A 26,302-nucleotide genomic window follows, 5' to 3' on the forward strand; every position below is an offset into this window, starting at 1 on the left:
AAGTACAGACCAGATAAGGGAACTTCACAGAATCATGAAGGAGTTTAAATTCCAATTTCTTCTGAAACAAAAATATATGGCAGTTGGAACAGAAAGGGCCCTCAACTTCAGTCTTTTGACTAAACTATTTTATAAAAAAAGAAAGAGTGCTTCATTTGCATTTGTAATTTGGCACATAAATTGGTAGTTAGAATCCAAACTGCTGCCTTCTTCCTTCACCTAGCTACTACTGCAGCCTAAGTATGGCCTGAAATAGCATCCTTCAAGTACAGAGAATTTATTCAGGTGGGTTATACACCAAATTTCTGTAACATTATTAAGAGGTTGAAAAACACAACATCCCAGAGCATACTTGCCTCCTGCATACTACCACAAACAGAAGCAAGACTGAAAGACATCCACTTGATTATTTCAGATCTCACAATTGTTTTTCACTTCTTCCTGCCCAAGTCATCTTACCCACAGTTTACTCTACTTTTCTTCACACCCTTTACACTATCTGAAGATGGAAAACAGTACTGTTGTGTCAATATTCATGATAGAAAACAACTTTGTTTCACAGTAAGAAGAGCACTTAGCTCTCATTTTTTCAAACAAACATGAAATTGAAAAGAACATAAAATTATTCAATACTTACTCTGTTATGTTGGCAATATTTTCAATAAGCCCAACAACAGAATAAAAAAAAACTTGCTTGTGATTTGAAATGCATAACAAATGCAAAACAGGTACGGACTTTTTGCATTATGGATGAGAGCTGGACTGATGGGGGGGATCAGTAGAGAGAAGCATCTCCCTCACTTCTCCTCAGAAATAAAAGTATCGATGAGCACGTTTCAGCAACATAAACCCAGTTAGGTAGTGTGGGGTGAAATATACATATATATATGTATATATTATAATAAAAGGAAAACAATTTCCTATACTCTGACTGAAGAACATTTTCCTAGAATGTATACACTGCATTCCCAGTTAGTATTGTCACTTTCTGAAGATCAACATCAGATAAATTTAGAGGGAATAAAACAGCCTGAATGAATTTAGTAAATGAGTGCATTTATTTAGTATAGTTACAAAATACTTACCTAGCTAGCTGTGCCAACTCTTTTTGGGTCAGTGGACTTCCTTGCTTGCTTAGAAGATTTTTTAGCAAAATCAATCTTGTCTGAAAAGATGATATGTTTATCGTATGTAAAACTGATTTTCACGGTACACTTAAAATTTTATTGCAATAACAAAACTATGTGTTCATCGGGCTAGCTTTTGCACTTCACTGACTTAAATTTGCCTGTAGTGCTTTTGTGATTAGACTGTACAAAATAATCTCTTCAGAGAAAGAGAGAGGGATTTGCTAATAATGAGAACAAGGATCATGCTGGCTCTAACGAGGCACGGAATAACATGTTAGAATCCTTATCAAAAGTCCTAATCTGCTGTTCAGCTGAAAAAACAACACATTAAGAATGTTACTTGCAATAAATACTCTCTCCTGCCTACCAAACCTGTTCCTGCAAGCCCTATTTCAGACTTGTCCGTGCCTGCCAGTATGTAAGCAGCACCTCACTAATTAACACTGAGAAACTACTTTTTTTTTTGCTAGTAGTTTTGCTAGTAGCAAGCATAGAAAAAAGCAACAGCTTAAGATAGCTGCCAGAATTAAAGCACAGTTTATGTGGCCAGTCTGGGCCAGAAATTAAGTCACCAAACAGTAATCATCCAGGGCACATTAAAAACAACACGTAAAATACTTTTTTGAGGCTTCTGCTTTTGATTCAATGAAAATGCATCTCAAATCAAAGAAAATACAGGGAAACCAGTACTTACTTCCTCATTTGGTAAAGATACATATACCCGTTTGGTGAATCGTCTAGAAAAAAGACACGTGTATAAGTACACGTACACTTTCTGGTTTCGTAGTGCATATGGATCTAACATTTGGTTTGATACATATCAAGATTTCACTTCCATCATCTAATTCTAGGAAGCAGAACTCTAGGTTTAAAAAAACCAAAATCAACATGCATGAGCTGCTAACGTCACCTTAGTCCTGCTGAGGTCATGAAACTCCCCCCAAAGAAGAAACACTCTAGAAGTAAAAACATCGCTGACTCTCAGTAATGTAACAAAGCATCTCTTCATTGAACCCAAGAGGTCTTTGGAATCTTTAAAAAAAAATGTAACTCATTTGTTCAGACAGCGCTGACTGCCTATTCTCCTCAGTCAAGAATGAATAGAGGAGCAAATATGAAAGCTTTTAGCTAAAAAAGGCCTACAGCAAATCTACAGCAAGATCTTCAACTGCAGGCAACATCAGAAGTCACATATTCACAGAGAATAAATACTAGATTTCATTCATCAAACTTCTTCTTTCAGCCTGTCATTAAGTTCCAAATAAAAAAAAAAAAAGCAGCATGAGAGATGCAAAAGAGTTATGAAATACTGACTTGGTTTTAACAGGCACTGCTGCTTTAGACAATTCCAAGACTGTCATGCTTCTGCATATGTACCCCAAAAGAGAAGAGAGGCACCTCTGAGAAGCTAAATAATTTATTCCTGCCAAACAGCTTTGCCTAATTAGTCAAAAAATTACAATCAAGACACTAAGCAGCAAAACCTGCTGTTCATAATAACCCATCGTACGATCATGTTCATAAAAGAGACATTCCGATACCTGAGAACAGCATCATCAAGCTCCTGTGGCCTGTTTGTTGCTCCCATCACAAGTATTCTGTCCTCTCCAGAAGACTGCACCTATATAACATGGAAAAGAAAGACCATTTTCAGTTCACAGCACTTAGTTACAAAGACTTGCCATTCATTCAGTGCACCAATAGGATTTTACTGTATGTCTTTTTTTTTCTTTAATGCAGTTAGCTTCGCATTTATCTAAAGAATGTTTTAAATTCAAGGAAAAAAAGTTGGTGCAAGACACAATGCTCAAGTTCACTGCTGTCTAAGTGAGTCCAAAAAAATCCACAAAAATATTGTGTAATAAGGAAACTTGAGATCAAGGTGGAGCTAACTTGAGAATTACATTTGATTTTCTTCTCCTTATTTTAAGAGAAAACCCTGTTTGAATATACGTGGACAGTAATTTCTGCATATCATTGCTACATTGCACTATTTGTCCTAATTCATCCCACTCTGGAGAAGTTTTTCCTACTCTTGTGTCTGTCTACACAGTTACATTCTCCATCTGTACTTCATTATTATTGCTACACAGCTGCAGCAATATTCCACTGTATTATGGGAAAATGAAGCAAGATTGTTCCATACAAATATCAGAGCTGTGAGACAGAAAAGCATTCTGATGTTCATTTGTGGTTTTTTTTTTCTCCCCTTGCACACAACAATGAAATATCCATTCTGTTTTCCTGGATATTACATACATGCAGTTGAAGACGTTTAACCTGCATCTTGTTGTCTCTAGGTTATGATACAAACAAAAAACTGATAATTCAATAAAAAGCATACTAACACAAAAATGAGTATTTCTGACGTGTCAGAGCTGTGTATACCAATGATCTGAACTAGTCTATTTGAAATTACCATCCTTCAAATCTCACCTTACTCCTTGACAAAGTGCACACTTTTGTGAGACAGATTTCTTAAAGAAAAGCAAAAAAAAAAAAAAACCAACCCCAACAACTCTACTTAAAACCCACTGAATCCTCTTACTTTGCCAGAAAGAAATGCATTTCACCAAAACATGCAGTTGCAAACAAAGATTCAACTCTGCCTAACGCTCAAGAATCACTCCTACCCAGTAACAATATTTTTTGTTCTCACAGCTCCTTTATTACTGCCGGACTCAGTTTTCCAAAGTACTATAGTATGTAGGTAAAAAATAAAATAAAATCATCAGCAATAAAAAATAAAACGAAACACACACCATCTGTCAAGATAAGTCCTAGAAGCCAAATCCTATTTGTGTTTCATCTGCAGCTTGTACTGGCACCCATGACATTAGCCAACACACCAAAAACCAAGCAATACTTTGACTAGATACTTACTCCATCAAATTCTATTAAAAATTCTGTTTTTAGACGCCTACTAGCATCATGTTCACCTTCTCGTCTTTCACACAAAAGGCTATCAACTTCATCTGAAAAAAAAAAAAAAAAGGAAATACATCTTAATTAAACATACATTAAAGCCTTCATATATACTTAAATTCTTCTGCTAATATAGGGCTCCAGCAAGAAAGATAAAATCTTTTTTTCTTTAGGAGACAGACAGATCTTTTATCTTTAATACGTAAGCAGATATTAAAAGCTTGTTTATTTTCCTGAATAGATTTACCATGCTATGTGTTGTTATTAAAACATTTAATACTAACCACAGATGAGAAAAAAAAATCCTGCGGGATAATCAACTGTACTTCAGGACAAGCAAAACCTATTTTCATGCTTGAAGTTTAATACCGAAAATGACTTGCTCTGTAAAGGTAGTACAACCTGTTATGGTTTTGATGGCACTAATTCGCACTACAGTTTCAATAATCTAACACGCTGTGTTTCGAACGACTGGTTAGCCAGAAGGTCAGATTCAAGACATTTGCTCTACAGAGAATTACCCGAAGTATTTCACCCGGTAATTCAAATTTAAAAAGTCAAAATGTTTAAGAGAGTGCACAAAGGTCAGTAACATCTAAGGCCTTACCAATAAAAATTATAGAAGGCTGCAGTTCTCTGGCTACTGCAAATAGAGCACGCACCAATTTCTCACCTTCGCCCACCTGAAACAACAATAAACTGTTTTTGGAAGGGATTTAGGAAGTATTTATTACAAGACCCCTAACATAAGGGCTTACAGGAAAAAATGCTGATGAAGTCACACAATCCACTGGTATATACTGAAATTATTACTAGTTCAACATTACATACAGCGATGTTCTTTCTGTTTTAAAAGAAAGATTCAAACTTATGATTGCAATTAAGGCATCAAGAGATTTTGGAGCTTAAGTTATAAAAGCTTCCTTTACTTTTTTTTAAAGGAGAAGAAACAACAACTACCACTCATCTCTGTCACAGCCAGCGTCATCCTACACTGGAAAAATCCAGTGACATTGCATTACCATAAGCACAAAACTTTTATTTTTTAACTTCACAAATAGTTTCTCTAAAGACTTTATATTCTCAATAGGGAACCAATTCACCGAAGACTTATCTGAAGTCCTGGCCTTTATAAGCCCCAATTACAGTCCATGTGTTTTTTCATTAATGCAGTTTACAGCTACTACTTACATATTTTGAAGTTAGGCTTGCAGCACTGATATTGAAGAAAGTAGCATTGGATTCTGCAGCAACTGCTTTGGCCTACGACAGAAAAAATACACTTTTTAAAGCATCATATTGAAGATGTCTCTTTAATTCTGCAGCTATCACTGATGTTTTCAACAGTGATTTGAAAATCCTTATTCCTTCAGAGGGAATACCATGTAAATGCTACAGACAATTTACACACAGGCCACTTACAAATTGGAACAGAGAAGCAGTAGAAACACTACAGAAGTTTCCAGACTTCCTTATACTTCTCTAATCACAACATCTCCACGGCCATCTACAACTTGCTCACCAAAGAACGCTAGTCTCCCGCTCCTTTCAACATAACTTAAGCTCTGAAAACAATTTCAACTCATTTATGGTGACAATTTAGAGTAGCATTTGAGTCAAGTCACATTAAAATTACATTTTTACCATGCTCAGAGTACCTTCTTCATTAACAATTTCACCATATTCATGTTACACAAGTTTTTTGTGTGAGTGAGGTGAGGGTGGTATCGCTTTATTCTGTTTCTTTCTTTTAAATTGATTAGCAATTACATTCAAATAGGTAAAACACAACAGGAGAGCCTAAGAAAAGCGCTCAGCATTTTCACTCGTGGGCTTCAGAACAGATGCAGCTTCACAATCAGCAGAGGCAGCATGCATCTGCAGCACGCCATGTGATTAGGGAGGATGCGCTAAGCTCAGCTGCACTGTCACACGATGTTCCCTGGCTGATGCACAGCCATTTCTCTCCAGTTCCCTGAACCTAGCACACCATAAAACAAGAAGGTGCCAGGCAGTTCTCCAGCACTTGCTTCTCACACAGCATGGAAGGCAGAAAACTCCTCGCTATCATGCTTCCTCTCCAGTTCAAAGAACTGCTTGCATTTCTTGTGTATTTTGGTGGAGAGCACACTGTGTTTTAATTGCTGCTGCACACAAACAATTAACCACATCACTTTTCCCCTCTCAGAAAAAAAAAAAACCTTGGACTTGCTAGTTTAAGATATTACTTGTGATACTGAAGAGAGTTAAGTTGAGAACAGTTCAGCCTTCCTCACAAAATGCATCATTTTGTGTTTTCATATTAATGCAACACTGTTAAGGACATATCCAGGGACACTATATTGTTTGTTACTACAAGACTCATATTTACTATCAAACCCCCTTTGCTGCTAAGAACCTGGAAGTGTCCAGTTAAGGGATACTATTTTACTACCCACTAAGCACAATCATTTCAACCTCACCTTCATTCCCCTACAGTTGGGAACTCCCTGGTTTAAGTCACAGTGACCTTAATCCAACCCCTCCAATGTCAACAAAACTCTCCAATGTCACAACACGTTTTAAAACTTTGAGAAAGTAAAATGTACCAAGAAGTCCAGGAGATTTAGATGTATGTACACACACTGCATTTCTACTGCACACACAGTTGGAGAAGTTCCGGTACAAGTTCCAACTGCACTGATAGCACAACATCCAGACATTACACCAATAAGCTTCCCAGTAAAGCAGAATATAACTAACTTCCATAAAAGATTTAAGAATAGCTCAAAATTATGCAACATAAAAGGCCACTTGGAAACAATGAAGTTCAGAAAACCTGAACGCCAGTCACCCCAGTGGCTACATTTGAAGCCACCAACTCATGCATGCAGAATTTTTTCCTCACCAACATTGTCTTCCCATTTCCTGGTGGGCCAAAGAGCAACAATCCACGTGCAGGAGCTCTCAGTCCTGTAAATAACTTGAAGAATACATCATCGTAAGTCAACTTCAAGAAGAGCTGAAGTGTTAGAAACAGTAAACATACACTTGGCTAGATCGTGGACTCAAGACAGTAATTTCTTTAAACTGTGAATGAGGGTTTTTTTTTTCATAATTTTATTAAGCACCAAAAGAAATTCTAAAACCCGTTTCATGGTCTTGCCAGCATTAACAGCCACCAATTAAACTTAACTCCTAGAGTTACATACTGCTTTTAACTGTTATGACAAAGGAAAAACAAGCCATTCAGTCTTGGGCAGGGTGGAGGGAGAGACAGGAAAAAAGTGTTGATTTACCTCTATAAGAAAACGGTTACAGGAATGGCTCACTGGCTAGGACTGGCAGCAACAGTAACAGTGCTACAACCGTACAGATTTTTAGAGAATTTTTCCATTTCATTACTTCCTTGCCCTAATGCACCTCACTACTTTCTCACACAACAGTCAAACTACACCATGATCATTCCATGCATACACATACCATGAAATGAATATAAAAGATAGAAACATATGCCTCAAGACAGAGCAGTCTATCAAGTTTAAAGAATTAAATTCCATTTAAAAACATGAGGGCGTGTGCACATGCGTTGTAGAAGAGTTAAAGCAGTGTTCCTATTAACTCCATATGGAAGAATTACATTTTGTTGTTTTTCTTTTCTTTTAAGGAAAATCTAGAGGAGATTTTAGCTTTAACCTGAAAACTATTCAAAATGTTATGTATCTGCCACCTTCCCTCTCAACGTTCCATTGATAATCTCCTCCCTCTCACTCAGCATTGGATTTTCTTCCCTACACTACAAAACTACTTCCATTATAATCACAGCAAGCAAATCTACACTTTCCCATAGCATACATCTCTTGTAGCTATTTCTGTTGCATTTTAGCGGGTTCAAAAGTTTCACAGTTCCAGTTTTTGCACTCACTTGCTTCTCCATTCCAGCTTCTAATAATTCCAGTAAACAAATAAACAAAAGGAATAGTTATGGAGTCACTCATATGTGCACCATGTCTAAAGACCACTGTCAGCAGGCATTCTTTTCTACAATACCCATTATTAGAAATGGCTCCACTGCCAGCTTCTGTAGGATGACCAACCAACACGCGTTTTCTCTATTTCATTACAAGTAGCATTTTGTTTGTGTTTCACTCTTCCAGTTCTCGGCTTTGTCCTCTCCATCTCCACACATGGCTACATCTATCTAGAATAGTCAGCCTCACTAATTTTCAGGCTGCCACCTCAGTCCCTTTATCCTACCTACACTGACCAACCTGAAGGCAAAAAAATTCATCGCATTATTCTAAGACGTATGAACGTGCACACATTTTTTTCCAGGAAGGCTATCATCAGACAGCTATTGATAACAATCATATCCAGTGAAGACAGGGTATCAAAATCCCCACTTCATGTGTGAAGCACAATACATTTCTTTGACTCTGCCAGAGTGATAACAATGCCAAATTGCTTACCTCAGGTCTAAGAGAAGGAAGGATAACAATTTCTTGCAAAGCTTGTTTAGCCAGTTCCTGCCCTGCGATATCATCAAATTTGACAGCTGGCCCACTAACAAAGAGATGGAATACTAATTAGTCTAACAATGAGAGATTCTTTTTCAGCTGCAGCTGACTAATTTAATGTATTAGACTATAAAGAACTACTTGTAGATTTCCTCAAACTTATACTGCTACACATTTCAAGAAATAAGCATTTCTTAATTGAATTTTCCCTGTTTTGTTACGGTAACAAAAAAACCAACAACAAACATGTAGTACTAGCTTTCATTCTGAGAGCACAAAGATTTTGTGGAATGAAAAATTGGCTTTCTGCATCGAAAAACCTACTTTTCTTCAAACTTACCTATCAACAATTTCATTCAGGATAAGATTAGCAAGATTACTGTCCACATTTCTAAATACTTTCATGTCTTTCTTCTTTCGAGCAGCAGGGGTAGGAGTAGATGGCTTATTTGTTCTGCTATTTTTAGGAGCAGCCTAGAGAGGAATAAGAAGAATATAAAACACTTTGATACATTTTAAGCATACTGTTTCAGGTACTAAATATCTACAAACAATAGTGCTGTCATTCTTACACATCGGGACACTTAAAAGCCATCAAATATGTTCTCCTCTATTACATGGGAGTAAGATGACGAAGTGGGAAAATAAGGAGGGAAAGAGATAGGGCAAAAGAAACGCAGCATTTTTCTGCCTTAATAGTACAGAACTTACTTTTGTATTCCAATCACAATTTAAAAATAATTTGCTTTTCAGTCTGGTTGCAACATGGAACTAGAATCTTTAAGGTTCCTTCCAATCCAAGCCATTCTATGATTCAATACAACCCATGTATGCATGTTTAGGAGAAGGAAAACGTAGGGAAAAAACCTACAGTTCAGGAGTGGGAGCCCCCCCCCCCCCGCAGGCTTTTATATACAGTCATTAATGTTTGTTTTTATGCTGGCTCAGTCTTCCTCAGTTTCCCATGCAATTTTCAAAACAAAGTATTATCATTTGTTACTGCAATTTGTTACTATTAAAATCCTCTTGCTCTCCAAAACTCCTGCTTTCAAAAATACACTTTGCAGTCTAGCTTAAGAGGCTTAGCCAAAAATTTAATGTTTATGATTTAGCTCAGGTGTTGGGTTGTTGGTTTTTTTTTTTTCAGTTCTTAGTGTGGTTTTTTTATTCATATTCCTCAAAACCTTGTTGCTATCATACCACAACACTGCAATAAAAGCAGCAAATGCAGAGTTTGTTCTGAATTTTACATTGATTTCTCTAGCAAATACCACTGTATCTGTTGTCACCATACCTTGTGAGTCGAAGCTGCAGGGTTTGCTGCTGGTCTAGACACAGAGGCAGTTGATATCCCACTGTAGCTCGGTGTTCTGTGGTGACCTGAAAGGCCTGTAGATCCAGTCTTTGCAACTGTTTTTGAACGTGGAAGGGAATTACTTGTGTGTGTTAAAGGATCCTTCTTTTTTGGAACTGCTCCACTTTCTATAAAGAAAACCAAATGTCACGGGAACATTTTTAGCAATTTTAACTTCAGTATCAACCCTAACTTAAAGATAATACTGTTGACACACAATACAGTATCAGATTAATAAGAATTTTTAAAGAGGTTTAATACTTTTAAGGATATATTAGCTGTAGCTTTCTTCTAAAGTTAAGTTTCAAATTTTTAGGAGCTCTCAATATCAACACTAGTTTGCCATATTGTAAAAGCTGGAGACACCCATGTCCTGTAGCAAGGAAAAAGCACCATCAATTTACTAAGACAGAAGTCAACAGAATTCCAGCCAGAATACTTCTCCTCCCCAGAACTTCTATAAACAATCATTGTAAGAAAACATTGAATTTCAAGCCATTAGATTCAGAGCATTCATTAAGTGATGTTAGCAGGCACTGTCCAGCACTTTCCACACAGAGATGCTTTACCAAAGCACTTTAAATTGGGAAAACTAAAATAGTTATACGTGGAAGAAACTATTACAACCTTTTGCTTACAACTTTGTTCCACTTCAAGAATCTCAAGGGGTGAATAAATTCTGAATGGACAGCTCTGAAACAGTCTGTCTTCCCATACTCCAAATTAAGTCTTAAAATATTATACCACTGAACTGATACACCATCACACATTCCATTCACTTGCTCCAATTCACCTCCATGATAGAGCAGGAAGATCCTACATCTGGTGACAGGTTTAACTTAACATCTTGGCCACAGTTGATTAAACTACAAAAAAGACATTTCCAGTCCAGAGTAAACAAATAGCTCTTGATTTCTACATCCTCTGTGTGGGATACAGAATGAAATAAGGTTCACTGGCTCAGAACTGACAGGTGTAGAACATCAAGACACAGACCAAGAGGTAAGAGGCAGGCACAAAGGCTGGTCAGGCTAACTGTTAAAGATTTGGGCACAGCATCTGTCTTTTTCTGTGGTGGGAATACAGTACTGGAAGATGCACATGCAAAATACAAAGGAACCTGAAGAACACAATTAGCTATATCATATCTGTAAGATGCTTCCTGACTAAATCACACAAAGATCCAGAGCTGATAAATTCACCTAGTCATTCCTGCACAGTAACTTCCAAGTCAAAAGCTCTTCAAGTGAGGCATACTTCGTGGCTCAAATTCTAAAAGCAGCTTATCAATCTATTAAAAATCCTACTCGACATTTTAACTTTTCCAATTTAATCAGAAGATGACACTCAAATTTTAATTTCTCAGCTTCATTTGCACAGCTGGTTTTAAAGTCAATATGGGAAGGTTTGAAGAAGCTACAGTAATTTTTCTCCAGCTCCTTCACTCTAAAATGTTGCTCAATCCTCATGCTTTTCCAAAACTTTCCCTATCTATGAAGAGCAATACATACACACTGCAATTATTAGCACTGTAAAAATTGCACAGGTAAGGATTATTTCAGGAATCTGGAAACACAGGGAGAACAAAACAGGGAAAAGAGAGACGTTTAAAAACAAATTACAATTTGTTACCTCAAAAAAGAAAAGAGAAGAAGGCTTAGAATACAAAACACAGAATACAAAACATTATTTACACTACCTGTACCTTCAGAAATTAAAACCCCTAAGCTTACAGACATTCTGTGGTCAGTCCTACTGGGTAGCATAAAGGGCTGCTGAAATAGGTCTGAATGTAGCTCTTCAGTTTGACCTCCACAGCGAGACTTTGTTTTATAAAGAAATTTTTGATGATGAAGCAAATAAAAGAAGGCGATCAAACTTTTCAAAATGAAAGTTTATCTAAGTCTACTAATTTATAAAGTGTGAAGTGTTTAATAATACACATCAGTGTCGAACAACAAGCTTGTCAGACTGACAGCCTCGACTGCTTCATTATATAAAAAGTATTTTTCACTGTAACAAATGCCACTGCCTCCCAGCGTGTCTTTTTTTTATTTTTCAGCTTCATACTCTCAAGACTAAAAATAAGCTGCAAGTTGCCATAGAACTTCTGTAGTAGCTCTACCAGTCTTTTGCCAAATGCTTCACTGTTTTATACAAAATAGTAAGTGCCCGAAAGATCACAAAGAGAACAGTATTTCAAGAGCATTTAAAACACTAAAAAATTCTACTACTGCTTTACACACTTTAGTGACAGTAAAAAGAGCTCAATAATTTTGCTTTCTTGATTAGACAGATTTACTTTACTTTAAAGCTCAGGCCTCTAGATCATACAGAAATTACTACCTGCTCCTAAAGCCAGGCCTGCAATTCTGATCTGCTATCCAAACATCACGAACAAGCAAGAAGAGACATTTTTTGACAGGTTTTCCATTAGTTAAATTGTGATACGCTGCAAATAAACACGCCTCTTTTCAGACTTCCTTAGGAATGTTAAAATTCACCTACTTGTTCTTAAAGACAGAGAAAAGATATGTTTGAACAACTTTAATAGAAGGTTGATTGTACTACACACTTGGAAATGCAGAAACTATCGGGGAAACACGCAGCTCTAGTTTATTTATTTAATAAATGTAACAGCAGACTTTGTACTTCTGAAAGAAAACTAATTATATTTTCTTTTATGTTAAACAATTCTAGTCTTAGTAAAGAAGTTTCTGCTGCTGTATAACTTGTTAAGTGTTAAAAATAAAGTTTAAATTAAAGTTAGCAGCAGCAATTCCAGTATTGCTGGAACAATTTCCAGCCTTTAGTCATGGTCATGATACCTTAAATATCAATGGCAAATATTCCTCGATAAATCTCCTATATATGGCTATTGATAATATATAAAGTAACTAAGAAAACTTACTGTATGTGGCCTGTGGACCTCAAATAGAAAATAATAATAGATACTGAACAAAAAACCCCACTAGACTAGAAACGTTATGTAGTTTTACACAAACAAAAATCTTTAAGATGCATAGCTATACATTTTCTGCAAATATTGCATAGCAAAAGATACACAGCAACTACAAGAAAAAAGGTATTCAGATTTGACAATCGCAGCAGTAAAATCTTTGAAGAAATTATTATTTGGGGGACTCAAATTTTTCAACTATGTACATTCAAGTAATAGAAGATACTTAACAGAAAACTTCAGTGGCTAAAAAGAAGCTGTTCCATACCTGGGATGGCAGCACAACTATGCCAGTCAGGGATGCATTTGTTCTACTTTCCAAGCTGACTGAGCCACGTCAGTCAGACATCTGCTATTGCCAAATTACGGTGTTAAAAACAATCTTATTGCTATTTGTTCTTCTATTTTGGGAACCTCCCTAAAAAAAAACTTTATAATCAAGAGTGCAATTTTTGCAACTCAGAAAACATTGCCAATCCATGCCTACCATTAAAGACACATCATCAAATCTTACCAAGTGAAGTGATAAAATACGAGCTATTTGTGCAGTACTAATATTATGTGAAGAGCAAGAAATACGATGCCTTTGCTGACTGCATATCTCACTGACAGTAATAACGAGTCAAATGTAAAAGGGTATATTAGAGTTACTCTAATAATAACAATACTGCACTGTCTTTTCATAGAATCATTTTGTAAGATTAGTAATCTTCTTCCCCATCTAGCTTGATGTCGTGGTTTTATCATTTCTGTTATCAGTATTCCACACCATAACATCATGTAGTGCACTGGGAGTTGAAGAGTTAATGCTGCAGTTCCATGGATTGTCGACAGTTCCGTTTACCTGTCTCAGAAGAGATGTACTACAGCTTCCAGAAGACGTCACTGTTCCGTTTCCATTTTCTGGTCATTAGGAAAGATAAAACTGACTGGAAGTCAGAAGACTATCTCTTTTTGCTCCCTGGCGGATCAAAGTAACAACTTTGGTTTTCAGAAAACTATCTCTCTCATTTATTTGATTTATTAGTTTCAATCCCAATTCACTTGTATTTTCACTGTTTAAATTAGTAAACTAAATTCATTTTCCTCCTCAGATTGTTGCCGCTGTTGTTTCCCCGCCCTCCCTTTCATTCACTTTCCCCCCTTTTTGGGCTGGTGGGCCTGTAGGCCTGCTGTCCCCCTGTCACAGACACAGATCTAGAGATAAGGCTGTGACATTTGAGAAATTAAAAAACAACCCAACCACTCAGAATACAAAAGGAAAATGCACATCTGAAGAAAAAGAGATTCAGCTAAATCTTTTTAAATCTAATTTAAGACAGCTATGAGAACAAGCGGGATAGATATTAAAAAATACTTATGTATTCCAAAATGAAGTTTAGTGTGAAGGTTGACACTCTTAAGACAAGCTACTGCATAGTCTCCTGCAAGTGAAGGACTAATACTGCTATAATGAGGTTTTATAAAACTCTCATCACGTACTTTTTCATAAAGAATCTCTAGCTGTTCAGGTGAAGTTAAAAAATGAACGTGAAAGATAGGGATTCATAGACACCTGTGCTAGAATCAAGTATGTCAATCTAGAAGTCTCATATAAATAGCATATTGAAAGAAGCAAAAATCTCAAATCACTAACAGATTGGAAATATAAAAATTGTGCACTATAAATGTAAGAATATAATATCAAGCAGAATTAAGATACAAAATAAAGTCTTTAAAGAGCTTAGGAGTTAAAGGCAAACAAAAGAGAACATGTCTTACATCTCACCTCTTTTGCCAAAAGGCCCCTTCTTGACATTAAAGCTATGAATGACTGTGCACCACACCTAAGGAAATCCCGCACTCAGAAGAAGCCCAGCCTAATAAGGGAGCAGCACAGATAATGCTTTATGCAGGTAGAAAAACGAAGCTTACATCCAAACCCTGTAGGCTTAGTACCTCTGCTTGCTCAATAGTAGCAGCCCTCCTACCTCCAAGCAGCTGGCTGCTTTATTTTATTCATGTAGTTTAACTGTTTTCAGAACTGCTGTCACTAAAAATACCATCCTCATTCCAATATGTGTTAAGAAAGCACAGTGGCAAGATGATTAACAGACTGAAGCAGAACTGATACAGTAGCTGAAGAATGAATTGCAGTACTAACATGTTCTTTTGAACAAGACTAAGAGAGAGACAGAGTACATACAGCAATAGCCTGCTAGGGAATTGCCATGAAAGCTGCTAACAGGCTGACTTCTGGGGCACTTCCAGGGATCTCACAGCTGCAGAAGAAGTTCAGTACTTCGGGTAAATCTCTGACTTGTACAAGTTCTGAATGTGAAATTTATCTTTTGCAAGCTAAATGGAAATGGAACAAGCCTCTAGAGGCCTTGCTCAAAGAAATCAGCCAGCAGATATTTGGTACCTAACTATTTCAATGGCCTGCTCTTTCCTCCTTCTGTCTTCATCTCAGTCGTCACAGAGTTCAGTAAATGCAAGTTTCCCTGTTAGCGAAATTCCGTCAGGAGACCTCTGCTGCACCCATCTGACACAGCTTGTAGCTTTTCCAACCCCAGCAGCAGCCTTGGAGGAATGGGAAGGGAATCTTTTCAAACAGTGGAAGAGACACACAGAACAAAAACAAAACAACAACAAAAAAAAACGCCCCAAAGATGACGGCCCTTCAGAGATGTTTCTCTGCTCCTTCCAGAACAGTTTTGAATAAGTGGTTCACTTATCCAACTTCTATAAATCACCACGAGTATGACTCCACGTGGGTAAATTCACTACTACCACTTTCCAAATGTTTACCAACAGTGACTGCTATAGAACAACTCTGCTACAGAAGTTTCTGTAAATAAAGACACCTGTCACAGAACAGGCAAAATGCTTTTTTGTCTCCAGTAGGTACCAATGCTGTTGTACTAACACATTTAGTTAACTGAAGTAACAGTTTTAACAGAAAAGAAAGTTCAGGCTAACCTTCTTCTCCTTCATCATCCAATCTAAGATGCTGACAAAAAGGTACAAAAAAATCAGAAGGAATGAGTTTTAAGAAAAAGCCGTTCATACTGAATCAGACAGAACGTGCTATCAACTCTCATGTGGATGTACACATGCATGCATTTGGTCATTCAATCTTTAGCCAGTCAGGTAAAAATACAGGAGACGTACTGGATCATTTAAATTAATGTGTTCTTAAATTCAATTTAAGTAGGAAATTATACCAGAGAACTGTTTTTAGAGAATATTTTTGCCAAATGCTGTTTTAACAAAAATACCACATATACCATAATCTAGAGGTGCTGAACAAAACAAAGTTCCACAAATTTAACTCCTCATACATCAGAACGAACAAAAACAAGCTGGAAAAAGACTTGAGAACCAGAAACAGAACACAAAAAAAAAAGCATGTGGTTTACACTAAGTTTCAAGTTTAATTACTCTAAAACCTGAATACTGCTCTTTACTCTAGTAGACAAGCCTTGTGAATTCTATTGCTTCTTAGCTCACTATTTTACTTAGCCTCATTATGGTCTACTATATAAATTTTAATTTGAGATCATAATAGTAGCTTACTGCTGGCTTAAAACATTCCTTGAAGACAGTTCACAAACGTCACAGTAACTCTACTTGTACACAAACATATTGGCTTCTGAGCATTTTGTATTCCTAGTGCAGTCTTCTGGCAAAGGATAAAACCATCCTTCTATGACAAAAAAAAAAGTTGTCCCCTCATCTCTCCCCCTCCCCATCTTAATTGTGTATTGCTTTTCCAGATTAAAAATCCCTTAAGTTTAAAGGAACTTAATGCAAATGTACATTCATTCTTACTATATGCTAATGGAAGAACTGCTTATGCAAGCATAACACACAAACTACATTTATTTTTGACACTTTCTAAAACAAGATTTAATTCCATTAGGTATATAACATAAATATTATTTTCTGAAATGCAGTCTTTATAAGTAGTTTCAGATTCTAATACTTGATTTAACGAAGAGGATGCAAGGACAGTCATTTTAAAGACAGAATTGCATGCTACAAAATAAAACAATGCTGTCACAGACATTGAAAGAATTGAATGTATTTATATAGTCTTTAAAGACAGAAATATGAAACAGGTTTTCAAAAGGTTTGTGGGGCCAGAACATAACATTGCATATTTTATCTTGTAACATACCAGAAACTGAAAAACATCCCTTGAATAGTTAGGTGCTGGTAAAGCCAAACCCACCTGACTGGAGATGTCCATTGCGGCATGCCAGGTTAGTACTGTCATTATAGACCTCCATTTGTGGCTTGGAAATTTGCAAATCTGCCTGCAGCTTCTCTACATAGTAGAAAGAGGGAGAGGGAGGAAAAAGGACAAAACAAACAAATAAACAAAAAAAAAAACCAAAAATGAACCAAGAAAACTCATGTATGTTGAACACACAAATGTCAACTTTGGCTTTGTTATATTCAATATAGGGTTAAAAATAAAAGGAGTATTTCTATCTATTCTACAGTTAGCAAGCTAGTAAGAAAATGCTGTCAGTGCACACATGACTGAAAACTGCTTAAAAACTAGCCACTTCTGGCTGAGTTCATTAAAGCAATCTTTCCAGTTTAGTGATTGCAGTTACTTGCCAAAAGCAGTGGTCAGGATTAATTTAATTTCATTTACTAAGATTTGTGCTGATAACCCAATTCTGCAAGTCCTCCCCAAGGCCTTGTTTTTGACCAACTGCAAGGAGTCTTCAATTTTCTGCATATTAAATGTTTTGCTGAATCAGTAACATTCACCTACATATTACAAAAACTTCACTGATTCAAGGAAAACGCCACATAGATTTCATTATGATGTCTTTCAAGATTTCCATTTAGAAATATAGCTGCCCTGAAAGTAAGTCAATAAAATTGTCATGCAAGCTGTGTTCTTTAAGAGTATTAACTTCAGAAACATCCAAATACAAGATTCATAAGATTAAAGATTAAGGAGAAAGAAATGAAATCCTAGTCACGATAAACTAGCCAAAGCACAAAACAAAGAGGTGTAAGGCTATAGCCTACACAAATCAAGAATTAAGTCTCAGGACCATTCATTCAATGTGGCTCACCAGCACTGCTTTTACCACTGCCCTTACTTTGCAGCCCCTTTGCAAGCTCTCCCACCTTCATTTTGTACCCAACTCCGCCCCTTCTTGTAAAAGCAAACAACCATCAGTAAGGTTGCAAGGCACACATCATCACTAAGAAGCTGCAGGAAAACAGGCAGCCAAGCAGAGGAGAGAGGTCCTCTGGCAACATGGAAGAACTTAATACAAAAGAATTCTACTGAAAACACTCATGCTGGGCAGAGGGAGAATGACCATTCAGAGCTTGCAGATCATATAATCAATAGACAAAATCACTTCCTTAATTTCACTTCATCTATTACCGTTCTTTTTTCCCATCTTTCCACTTCTTTTCTTCCTTTGCCTGCTCACAGTCACTTGCACCTTAGCTTCCCCAAGAAGTACCTTTACACTCAATAGTTTTAAAGTGTTAATATCCATAGAATAACATCCAAACTGAATGAGATGCAGATTAAAGTGAAAAGTTAGTAATCACAGGCAAGCATGAAAATCTAAAGTTCAGATTAGTACATGCACCCAGAGTTTATTTTGTCACAAGCTGAAAGCACTGAAGAGTTGGGTAGAGTAAAACCAAGAATGCTGGCCGCACAAGAATAACTGCAAACCAGCACATGCTTTGAAACTCCATTTCTCAGAGAAGCCCTCCAAGTATGACTATCTGTCAACACAGTGGGCACAGCTCCTTCTACTGAAGGAGAAAGCAGAACAGTCTACTCCCTTCCCAATGACGCAGTCTAAGTGGGAAGAACACAGAAAAAGTTTGGGAAACAAAATTAGTGTTCAAAGACATGGTAAGATACTAGATAATCAGTTAGGTTTTGAATAACATTTCTCAACTTTACAAAACACATACAAAAAAGCCTCCAGTGAGTAAGTATAAAAGCAATTGGCTTGGACAGGAATTCAGGAAGCACTATTTGCTTCAGCATTACAGTTTCACACTGGGGTTTTACCATACTTATCAATTGCTACACTTCCAGAACAGTTCTGTGCCTTCAGGAACTCCAGAACTGCAACAACAACCAAACAACCCAACTGCTGTCCACCTTCAATTCACACAGTTCCTCCCAGCATGTTTCATATTAACATGCAATTTGAATACGGCACATAAAATGACATAATTGTCATTTTTGACAAATGACATAAGCGTCACTTTTCTTCAGAGGTAGTATAGCTGCAGAGCCCTCCAGAATAAAGAAAAAAATAAATAAATCGAGCTATGACATCTCAGGGAATTCAGAGGACTCTATCACTGTTCATTTTGATGTTTTCTTCCTAGAAACTGGGAAGAAGGCTAACAACATTTTGAAGAATCTCATTCATTATTTCTCCTTAATGTTATAACACTGGCAAAAACCTACCAAATAAACACTGCTGCAGCTGTTCTTTTATCTGTGTAACATTCCAAGTAACTGATTTCTTGTAAAAGAAAACACCATCATATAACACAAGCCTGAAGCAAAAACACCATTATCTCCAAGAAAGTGGGGTTGTTACAAAAGGTGTCCATTAAAGTTCATGTCCATACCTGGCCAGAATTATTACCAGATAGGAGACTGATGAAGGGTATTTAAATTCTGTGCCGTACTCATCTTTCAACCAAAATAACTGAATTCACACATAGTACAGAGAAATGCACTTGCGGAGACAACAATCTGTCCCCAAACAGAAAATCCCTCCAAAATGAGAGAATGCTGTTTAAAAATCGCTTCCAGCATTGTAATTGATTAGTGCTGTGCCAGACAGTGCAGTTACCCATTTTTAGCAACAGAAAAATGACAAGTTTTATGCACTGATCATAGAAAACAAATAACCTCCTGTGACTCTTAAATGTATCAAACATAATGATTCTAACATGAGTGAACACCCATCCAGGAGAGATCAGGTATATGAAGGTTATCCACTCACCTTAGCAACTGCACAGCTAACATCCCCTAAGCAATCACAGTGCACCAAACCCGTATCAAAAACTGGGGCATTCACCAACGCCAAGAGGTCAAATTTGAAAGCCCCCTGACTGGCAGTCCAGCGGCAACAGTGAGCGCTGCTGGCTGAGAGACTGAGTCACCTTGAGGCTCTCCAAAGCACACCTGGAGTAACTTCAGCTTCCAAGCTGTGTCACAGTACAGCTTTAAACAGAACTCAATTCAGTAATCTGCACTCCAGATGCAACAGGGATCAAAAGAGGTAAGTAACTACATCCTCTTTGTCAAACGTTAAAAGACCAACCAGCATCACCATCAGCGGTGTCGCGCAACTTTAGCTCTCGCTGACGATCTAACACATTTTGAAAGACAAACACTGAGCACTTCTAAGTCACAGTTACAACCCATTTAACTTAATTTTCACTTTCTATATACTACCAACATCACTTAGATTGATTGAATAAAATTTCAGTTCAGCAATCTGCATTTGCATCTTTCCCTATCAAAAAGAACAAAATATTTGACATTTTTTCTACTTTAAGCCTGTTTTATCTTGCTAGCTAATGCAATAAAATACCCTTAAGAAATAGAGAAAACCCCCAGAGCAAGAGAAAAAAAAAGTTTACTCCATGATCTTCACAGTTGGAAACATGAACAAATCACCTCACTGAACCCTAACAGCTTCAACAGCCTTGGGTTTAGTTCAGTTGCAAAAGCATATACAGGCCACTAGAAAACTTCCAGATAACTGTTACTAGAAGTAACAAGCTATGTTTAGAATCACACATTCAATTCAACTCTACATTACTTTAAATTTCCATCAAGTTCATGTAAAATGACATGTACAGTAATTAAAAAAAGCTTTAAAATACTTGAAAGTAGGTTAGATGTTGTAACAAGTATTACTGAAATAGATCCATAATGATGAAGCTTGTAGGAATTTAACTCAGTTGGAAAATCTCTCAAAACATCACCTTTTCCTTCACAGAGGGCAAATGACTTCACTTGCTCTCATGTACATTGTTGGAAGCAGATTTAGCACAAAACTAAACAAGCACCTAAGCTGAACTAAGGACTAAGCTTCTGATAATTTCAAAAAAGTATATTTGACACCAACTTATGCAGTAAACACTATTTTACCCATTTACCTTTCAGCCTGCAATCTGAATGAAGAATCCAAATATCATGGTTATGGCAGTAAAGATGAAGATATCTGCTTGACCTCACCTGAGTACAATATAAACCCAACAAAATAACACAACCACTTTCCTGCACATCCTAAGGTTCTACAGATAAAAACCTACAACAAAGCAAGGAAGCTGGAACCTTGAGTACACGTTCCCTCCATATTTTGAGGAAAAAGGTTAGAAGACACCAGGAATACAAGGGGAACAAAAAGGATTCACTTTCTTGTGGCTGCAATAACATCCCTGCCATTCACCATTTACAACCACAGAATTGGAAAGTATAAGCAGAAAAAAGAGCATTAGTTTTCCTAGCTGCTCTACATGCTCCTAGGAGAGTGAGTTAACAGAACTGGAAACACCACAGTGCAAGATGAAAGCTATAGACATGCAAGTTAAACTCAAGTACATTTGTTAGTTCTCCCTAAAAGAACAATAAACATCCTTATTTCCACTTTACTGACTATACATTTCCCAAATTCTCAAGTTGGAGGATACACTATAAAAAGCTGAGGATTTGTGGGTTGAGGGGAGAAATTTTGTCCTTTTATCATGCATAGTAAGATGCCGTTTCCAACCCTCCCTGTTTACCCCGACCACTAAGAGCTTATATAAACCACTGAATTTTAATAAAGCCAAAATTATACAATATTATGCTTCCAAAAAGAAGTGGTCTTACCCACTAGACTTAAAATAGAACACTAGTAGATAAAGATTACAAAAATTAGTATTTAATAAGCTTATAGTCTTCATAATACTAAAGAATTATTATTATACTACATGCAAATAATGAAGATTTTTTTTTATGTGACAGTAGAACTTCAGGAAAGAGAAGTTGAACCTACAGAAGGTGACTGATCTCTCACGATCAGCAATATATCATGAGTTTTACTACAGTTCTGATATAGAAATCCTAAACCAACTCCAACACGGATAACATTTCCCCAGTTTACAAGTTCAGAATGCTAAGCTATAAAGACTTCTCAGTAACTTTTACACCTATTTTTAAGGCAGGAAATTTCAAAGCTCAGCAGCACTAAAAAATATGATTCATACTCAGTTAAAGAAAAACTAAGTTAGGAGCTCCTACAGACAATGACTCCTTCACTATAAATATCACAAAGACATACTTCAGAAAAATGGATTACATTAATTTGAGCAAATAACGAGAAACTTTCCAAAGTCATGAATTTTAACTGGTACCTAAAAGCTGCAAGCGATCCTTGGCCATTGCCAAATTTGTCATCATTTTAGACTGCAGACGTCGAGCCCGTTCACACTGATCACCTTACAAAGAAAAATCAATGTTAAAACTTGGCAAATTAACTTTTTAAACTGCTAAAACACTGACACCCAGCCATCCCACTTCTTCCTCCCGCTCCTTAGCTACCCCCTCCACTATGAAACATCACTGCAAAACTAATGAAGTTTCCTATTTAATCAATATTTTAAAGCTTGTTGTTACAATGTTTTACAATACTGCTCGTAGAGAGGTGGAAATCTATTCTCTTACATTTCAGACTGACCTAATATATGCTTTCCACTACATTTTTCTAAAAAGCAGTCAAATAAAATAGATTTTTAAGAAGCTTGAAAAGTGACTGAGAGGCAAGTACAATTCAAAATAATCCACTATGACAATACGAAGAAGTTTAAATTCAGTTGACTGTGTCCCTTTACATTTCAAAACACCCAGAGTTACAGATATTTATATTACTACTTCTTTAAAATAACATCTGTTCAAGTTGAACTTTTTCTTTTTTTTTTTTTAACTACGCAATTTAGGCTGCATCAAATGCCATTGGTGGTGTTGCACAAGTAAAATGTCAGCATATACTGCTCACAAACATTTCTGAACACATCTGAGGAACAAACCAGCAGTCCGGTAAAGCACCCCCAGAGGTTTTTTTTGTTTGTTTTTAAATTATTTTGAGGACAGAGATCCTTAGTAATCCCTTCACTACAACTATTTCTGTGTTACATACAGGCTTGTATGCTACAGTTCAAAATGTTTCCATACACACAGACAGCTTATTTCCACTGTTGGAAGTGCTCAGATATTTTGGCATAAGCTATCCAGAAATGCAATTTTAGACTAACCCAAATCAGTGGGGCTTTTACTGTTTTTTTTTCCTTGTTTATACTGAAGAGATTATAAAATTCTGAGTAAGTGATAACATGAACTAATTCATGATTGTCAGCTTTGGCAAACCAAATCAAAACTCATAAAGGAAATGCCAAAACATTAAGAAATTGAGTATTTTACTCACAACTTCTTTTTTTAAATGAACCGCTTATTATTTTGTAGTATCTGGAGCAAGAGTTCCATTACAGACCAGAACATTAAGGTGGAACAGAGAAATGGACCAATGCTCACCCGCAGCTTAAACAAGAATGAGAAATAGCAAACCATTCCTAGCACCTACCGCATTTAGCAATTATGTCTCATTTTGAGGAAGCCATAAACCAGTATTGATCAATAAAGCAAATCTTTCTCACAAAACTCAAAACTGGCTTACCTTGACCAACAACTAAGACAGCTATTCCTCTTTCCAGTTCTTCAATTCCCTTCTTATACCATTCAACAGCTTGTTCCTTTTGTCCTGCTTAAAAAGGAAGTGAACCCATTATTTTGTGTAACGGATTAAAGTTCAGGAATGCTTCTATATAATGCTGCACAAAACAAGTAAAAGGAAGGAAAAATTATTTGGACAAGATTCTAGGAAACACTTACTTAAAGGGACACTGTCAACTTTGTATCTACTTTGTTTCAAATGAGCTTCTCTATTAACAACAGGTATTACACCAGCCTCAAATCACTTTTGCCTGTTTTAGAAAACACCTCATCTACCTTAAAGAGATCGCTCCCCTGGGGGGGGAAAAAAAAAAAAAAAAAGGGAAAAAAGGGGGAAAAAAGCTAACCTACACATATTTACAACAGAAATGGTGAAACGTAGGTTTTTTTCCTTCTGGAACATCAAATCAACACATGAGTGTTAATCTTCCAGTGATACCTTATACCAAAGTAACACTAGAAGTATTGAAATCCAATAAGAAAAGCGATGAGTCTGAGGTACTACCCATGCGATATGAGATACTTCTGGTTCAGTTTTGTACAGAACAGCTCATTTGCCACGGGCATATTTGTTTTTTCATTCTACCATTAAATTTCTGTATTGAAGGTGGATGTCAACTTGTACATGAAGGAAAATATACCTACTCTTGAAAAGAACAAGTGTACTAATAGTATCCTAAATGGATATCATAGCAAATACGGCCATCAGCATGCCTACACCTAGCCTGTACTATCTGGCACCATGAAAACAAACCTATTTATATTGAAAGACACTCAGATCTACATTATTCCCCCCTTCCTATAGATATTCTGCAGTCAAAAGCTATTTCACTGCATACTGACAGGTGCTTTTTCAAGTTCGCAGTGCCATAACTACGCATGCCTCTTCGCCAAGGAATACAGAATTAAGTTACCGTACTTAAATCTGCTGACGAGCACTAAGAAGCTCCTAGTGCTAGAAGAACAAGAAATACATAGAATGAAACCTTCAGATACCATGACCTTGGTTTCAGAAGAGATAACAAAAGTATTCATAAATGCCAGCTACCAGTGATTGTGTTGCTTCTTCATTCAAACCTCTCTATAATTTCAATCCCAGACATATTTTCTACAAAATTTCAGTGCCAGGAAAATATTTCAGTACATTTCTAGAGAAAAACCTTAAGATGATTCTTTCTCCCTGTCCAGATAAAAACTCTTTTATTAACTTTCAACAAGTTTTCCTGTGGAGCTAATCCCATACTTTGCCCTTCTTAGCAACACAAAGTGCAGGAGCAGCACCTTCCTACAGCTGCGTGCTTCACACACCTTGGGAATCATTTCATTTCTGCCCTTTCTCACCAGCCTTGCACACCCTGACTGTTAAGAAAAGCTATCAAAGCGAAAGAACGAAAGCTGTGTGGCTATCATCCCCTCTGCAGCCCTTTTTCTTTACGTTTCTCCTTCTCACCTACAGAAATAGTGCCAACTGAAGCATAAGTTCAACGCTGCTTAAAGCCATTAGAAATGTGAAGTGATTCCAGCCACCCTTGCTATTGCTTGAGTCACTTTGCTCCTTTGAAGAGCAGTCCCAGATGTGCCAAGCACATCATTAAATCCCACCTCCACCTTCTAACAGAAGGAAGTTCTGAAAGCAGAGTGCCAACCCAGCTGCTTGCAAGGGCAGCACTTCGCCCACTCAGAACCACTTACACATTCCTAGGGGCTAAGGTATAGAAAAATCTGCACTTCTCAGAAGTCACTGATTTGCTGTACTGGGATGGTGATAGTGTTCTTCACAGCAGCCTGTGTGCTGCTGTGTTTTGATCTGTGACTGAAGCGTTGATAAGACACCCCTGTTTTGACTGTCATCGAGCAGCACTTGCACAGCCTCAAAGATTTCTTCTGCTCACTCCACTCCCCCAGCGAGAAGGCTGGGGAGCACACGGAACAGGACAATTGACTCAAACAGGCCAAAGAAATACCACGTATCATGTAACATCACGCTCAGAAATAAAAACTTAGGCAGAGGAAGAATAGGGCAGGTGTATGTGCGCAGGGGGCTGGCTTCCATCGCTCAGAACCTGGCTGGGCACAGGTCAACATGTGAGCAGGTGCTGAGGGAGTACCCTTCGGCCATGCGTTCCCCTGCCCCACTCCCTCACTCCTTGCACTGTCAGCCTACAAGTTCTCACTTCTACTCCTCCTGTTTTCCCCCCACCCCTCCCTGCTGGCTGGTAGCCACCACACTGGTCTTTGCAGTGGGGCTGCCCAGAGAAATATAGGGCACTGAGCTGGAGTTTACAAATACCAAAATATTAACAGTAAATTCCCAATAATATAGAAGCATAAAAACTATCAGAAGTGATACCATAATTACTGAGCTTCTAGAACTGCAGGAACTCCATATAACTCACACGACGTTAACCAATCCAGAAATCCCAACCATTTCATGCACTACACCTAACACAGTTTCTACTGGAAGTTATGAAAAGCTGTTTAAACAATGAACAAGTTAGAAGGTACACATATACAACAGTGGTATGACCAGAACAGATGAGCAGATAATCAATCTAGGTGTTAAAGCAAAGCAAGCTCCTTCTCAGTGACATGGCTAATACACTTCTGATTGCTGTGTTAGCAGCAAAGACTGCTTTCTTACTAAATATATGTCTT

General features: G+C 37.2%; 1 protein-coding gene across 4 annotated transcripts in view; it reads right to left on the bottom strand.

Moving 5' to 3' along the window:
• SPAST (spastin) overlaps positions 1 to 26,302 on the bottom strand; it is a 38,635-nt gene that overhangs the window by 10,384 nt on the left and 1,949 nt on the right. Inside the window, exons 2-14 of one of the 4 annotated variants that reach the window (XM_021390729.1) lie at positions 23,592 to 23,675; positions 22,276 to 22,359; positions 17,081 to 17,176; positions 9,846 to 10,033; positions 8,892 to 9,025; positions 8,504 to 8,597; positions 6,943 to 7,017; positions 5,247 to 5,318; positions 4,663 to 4,738; positions 4,014 to 4,105; positions 2,672 to 2,751; positions 1,825 to 1,867; positions 1,086 to 1,165 (exon numbers count right to left, since the gene is read on the bottom strand). In XM_021390729.1, the coding sequence (XP_021246404.1) occupies positions 1,086 to 1,165; positions 1,825 to 1,867; positions 2,672 to 2,751; positions 4,014 to 4,105; positions 4,663 to 4,738; positions 5,247 to 5,318; positions 6,943 to 7,017; positions 8,504 to 8,597; positions 8,892 to 9,025; positions 9,846 to 10,033; positions 17,081 to 17,176; positions 22,276 to 22,359; positions 23,592 to 23,675 (1,198 nt within the window). Of the gene's footprint in view, positions 1 to 1,085; positions 1,166 to 1,824; positions 1,868 to 2,671; positions 2,752 to 4,013; positions 4,106 to 4,662; positions 4,739 to 5,246; positions 5,319 to 6,942; positions 7,018 to 8,503; positions 8,598 to 8,891; positions 9,026 to 9,845; positions 10,034 to 17,080; positions 17,177 to 22,275; positions 22,360 to 23,591; positions 23,679 to 26,302 lie in introns of all 4 variants that reach the window. The other 3 variants (XM_021390728.1, XM_021390731.1, XM_021390730.1) reach the window with 3 other exon arrangements.

This window comes from Numida meleagris, chromosome 3 (assembly GCF_002078875.1).
Source record: "Numida meleagris isolate 19003 breed g44 Domestic line chromosome 3, NumMel1.0, whole genome shotgun sequence".
Lineage (NCBI taxonomy): Eukaryota > Metazoa > Chordata > Aves > Galliformes > Numididae > Numida > Numida meleagris.